At 38.0% G+C, this 2,977-nt stretch overlaps 1 protein-coding gene across 2 annotated transcripts in view; it reads right to left on the minus strand.

The window, feature by feature from the left end:
• Positions 1 to 16: 16 nt before the first annotated feature.
• Positions 17 to 2,977, minus strand: part of LOC109922532 (solute carrier family 22 member 15) — a 62,745-nt gene continuing 59,784 nt past the window's right edge. For both annotated transcript variants that reach the window (XM_048603151.1, XM_020522585.2), the window contains one exon: positions 17 to 128. In XM_048603151.1, coding sequence (XP_048459108.1) covers positions 42 to 128 — 87 coding nt within the window. In that variant the 3' untranslated portion in view covers positions 17 to 41. The remainder of the gene's footprint in view (positions 129 to 2,977) is intronic.

The raw sequence follows: 2,977 nt of genomic DNA on the forward strand, positions 1-2,977 counted from the left end.
TCAATGAATTGCAATTTGATTTGTAAAATAATCTTTGAATATTATTTGATCAACGTGGTCTCTTCATGAGCATCACCATCCTCTTCATTCTGACTATTATGATCTTCTGCATGATTCCCATCACTTGGCTGTAAATAAATAAAAAGATAAGTTGCACTCATGGAGCAAAAGTGACTTTCACTGTTCTAGCTTTCATCAAAACCAAGATGCCAATTTTCCAGGCTTTGTTTTAAATATTAATGGGGTCACCAGCCACCTCATCTGGTTACTACACACAGGGCAGCAGATTATGTAAGATTATGTAACACTTAGTGTTTTATACTGCTTTCATAGAGGTAGGAACTAATTAGCCTGGAACTAGTTGCTATGCACAAATGTTCAATGGGGCCACATTCAAGTTACATGAAACAGTTTACGCATGACCATCGGCCTGATGCATTATTCTTACTAGGCAGCCTAGTAAACTATATTGAACACAACGTCTTCTAATCTTTCTAAGTCTATTCTTATTCAGGATAACCAGAGGACAAAATAGAGGTGCACTTCAGTCTAGAGATAGCATGTAATCCACCATGAAATGTTTATGCAGCCACATATAACGACTCTATAATCTACTTTTCCAGATAATAAAGATGGCCATTAAATGTTTTATACATAATTTATTTCCACAAGGTTGCAACATTATCAGTCCTCTTTATCCATCCTTTTGTCCAAATTCTGAGGTGTTCTTTTTCCTCACTTGTCACCTTTACTTGAAATGTTAACTCTGTCGACAAATATTGTTTCATTTGCTGGGTATTTCCAACATTTTATGTTTTCTTATCTTAGATTTCCAGCAACCATATCATTTTGCTTGTGTTTCCTTTTTGCTGTTTATTTGCTTATAGATCTTCCATCTTCCTCCTAAATTTTAGTCTTCTAAATCAGTCATTATTTCCCAATAACAGAAATCACAGCATGAACAAGAAGTTTCAATTATGCTTAAATCGCAAATGTACGTGCTAGACTGCTAGGTTCAATTAGGTCTGTGCAAGTAATGTTTGATTGAGTGATCCAAAGTGCATTTTTTTTTAAAATCAAGATGAACTTAGGGGAATTTAAGGTATTTATCCCAGAAGAATCTAATTAGTAATTGTGCCAATGTAGACTACTCAGTTATATTGTAATTGTCTAAAGTTAAAAACTGGGCAACATCATTTAACATAACTTGAAATTCAATGTTTCATACGGTGTGTAAAAATATGTTGAGGTTTCAAATTTTAAACATTTCTATGTCCTCAGTTATCTAGCTGCATAACAAAATTTACCAGAAATACACAATGTTGAAAGAATGTCAGTATATCCCACTAAATGTGGGGCAGCAATGACATAGTGATATTATCACTGGGCTGTTAATACAGCAACTATGGCAGATGGTGAAATTTGAATTCAATAAAAATCTCAAGTTAAGAGTCTAATGATGACCATGAAGCTGGCATCAGTGTTCACATTACCAGTAAAGTGTGTGAATACAGGCAACCCCTGGTCCTGAAGAGACATGGAGACAATAAGGACTGCAGATACTGGAAGCCAGAGTCTATTCGTGTGAAACTGGAAAAGCACAGCAGGTCAGACAGCATCAGAGGAGCAGGAAAGTCAATGTTTTGGGCCGAAACCCAAGCCCAGTCCTGACAAAGGGTTTCTGCTGAAATGCTGACTTTCCTGCTCCTGGTTGTGAACAGATTCTGTTCTGGAGTCCATTCGCAAGTCGATTTGTATACATGTTGGAACACAAAGAGCTGTTCATAAGTACAGGAAATATGCATCTGTTGGGTCTTTAAAATTATCCATTCATTAGTATAAGCGTTTGGAAGTTGGATGTTTGTCAATCGGGAAAACCATATATACAAAGAACAGAACATCTCCATTTACAGTGTGAGCAGTCTTTCATTTTTGAACTCTTTACCTGAATAGGGTCATGACAAATTATACATCAGCTTATAGTCATAGAGGTCTATGGCACAGAAAAAGGCCCTTCAGCCCATCGAGTCTGTGTGGTCAAAAACAACCAGTTAACTATTCTAATCCCATTTTCCAGCACTTGGCCCATAGACTTGTATGCTTTGGTACTGCAAGTGCATATTCAAATACTTCTTAAATGTTATGAGGGTTTCTGCTTCTACCACTTTTACAGGCAGTGAGTTCCAAATTCCCACCACCATCTGAGTGAAAATAAATGTTTCCTCATATCCTCTCTAAACTTCCTGCTCCTTGTCATAACTATAAGTATCCAGCCCAGGCAACATCCTGGTAAATCTCCTCTGCACTATCTCCAGCACAATAACATCCCTTCTATAATGTGGATTCCAGAACTGCGCACAAGATAGTAGCTATGGCCTAACCAAGGTTTTATACAGTTCCAGCATAACCTTCCCGATCTTAAACTCTATGCTTTGGCTAATAAAAGTGAGTATCCTGTATGCCTTTTTAACCACTTTATCTACCTGACCTGACTTTAAGGGACTGGTGGACATGCACACAAAGATCCTTCTGTTCCTCAGTGCTTCCCAGGTCCTCCCACTCATCATGTATTCCCTAGCCCATCTATATACTCTTGTAATCTAAGGCTATTCTACTCATTATTTACCACAAACCAATTTCACATCAATCATGAACTTACTGATCAACTCTCCGACATTCAAGTCTGAATAATTTGTATACACCACAAACAGCAAGGGCCCCAACGCTAATCCCTGTGAAACATCACTGGATACAGGCTTCCCATCACTAAAACACCCTCGATTATCACCCTCTGCTTTCTACCAATCAGCCAATTTTCTTTGCTGTGCAAGATCTTGTCAAAAGCCTTGCTGAATCCAAGTGGACTCCATAAAATGCATTGCCCTCATTTACATGGAACAAAAACAAAGTTGCTGGAAAAGCTCAGCAGGTCTGGCAGCATCTGTGAAGGAAAAAAACAGAGTTAACGTTTTGGGTT

The sequence above is a fragment of the Rhincodon typus genome, chromosome 11, assembly GCF_021869965.1.
Source record: "Rhincodon typus isolate 14 chromosome 11, sRhiTyp1.1, whole genome shotgun sequence".
NCBI classification, from domain to species: Eukaryota; Metazoa; Chordata; class Chondrichthyes; order Orectolobiformes; family Rhincodontidae; genus Rhincodon; species Rhincodon typus.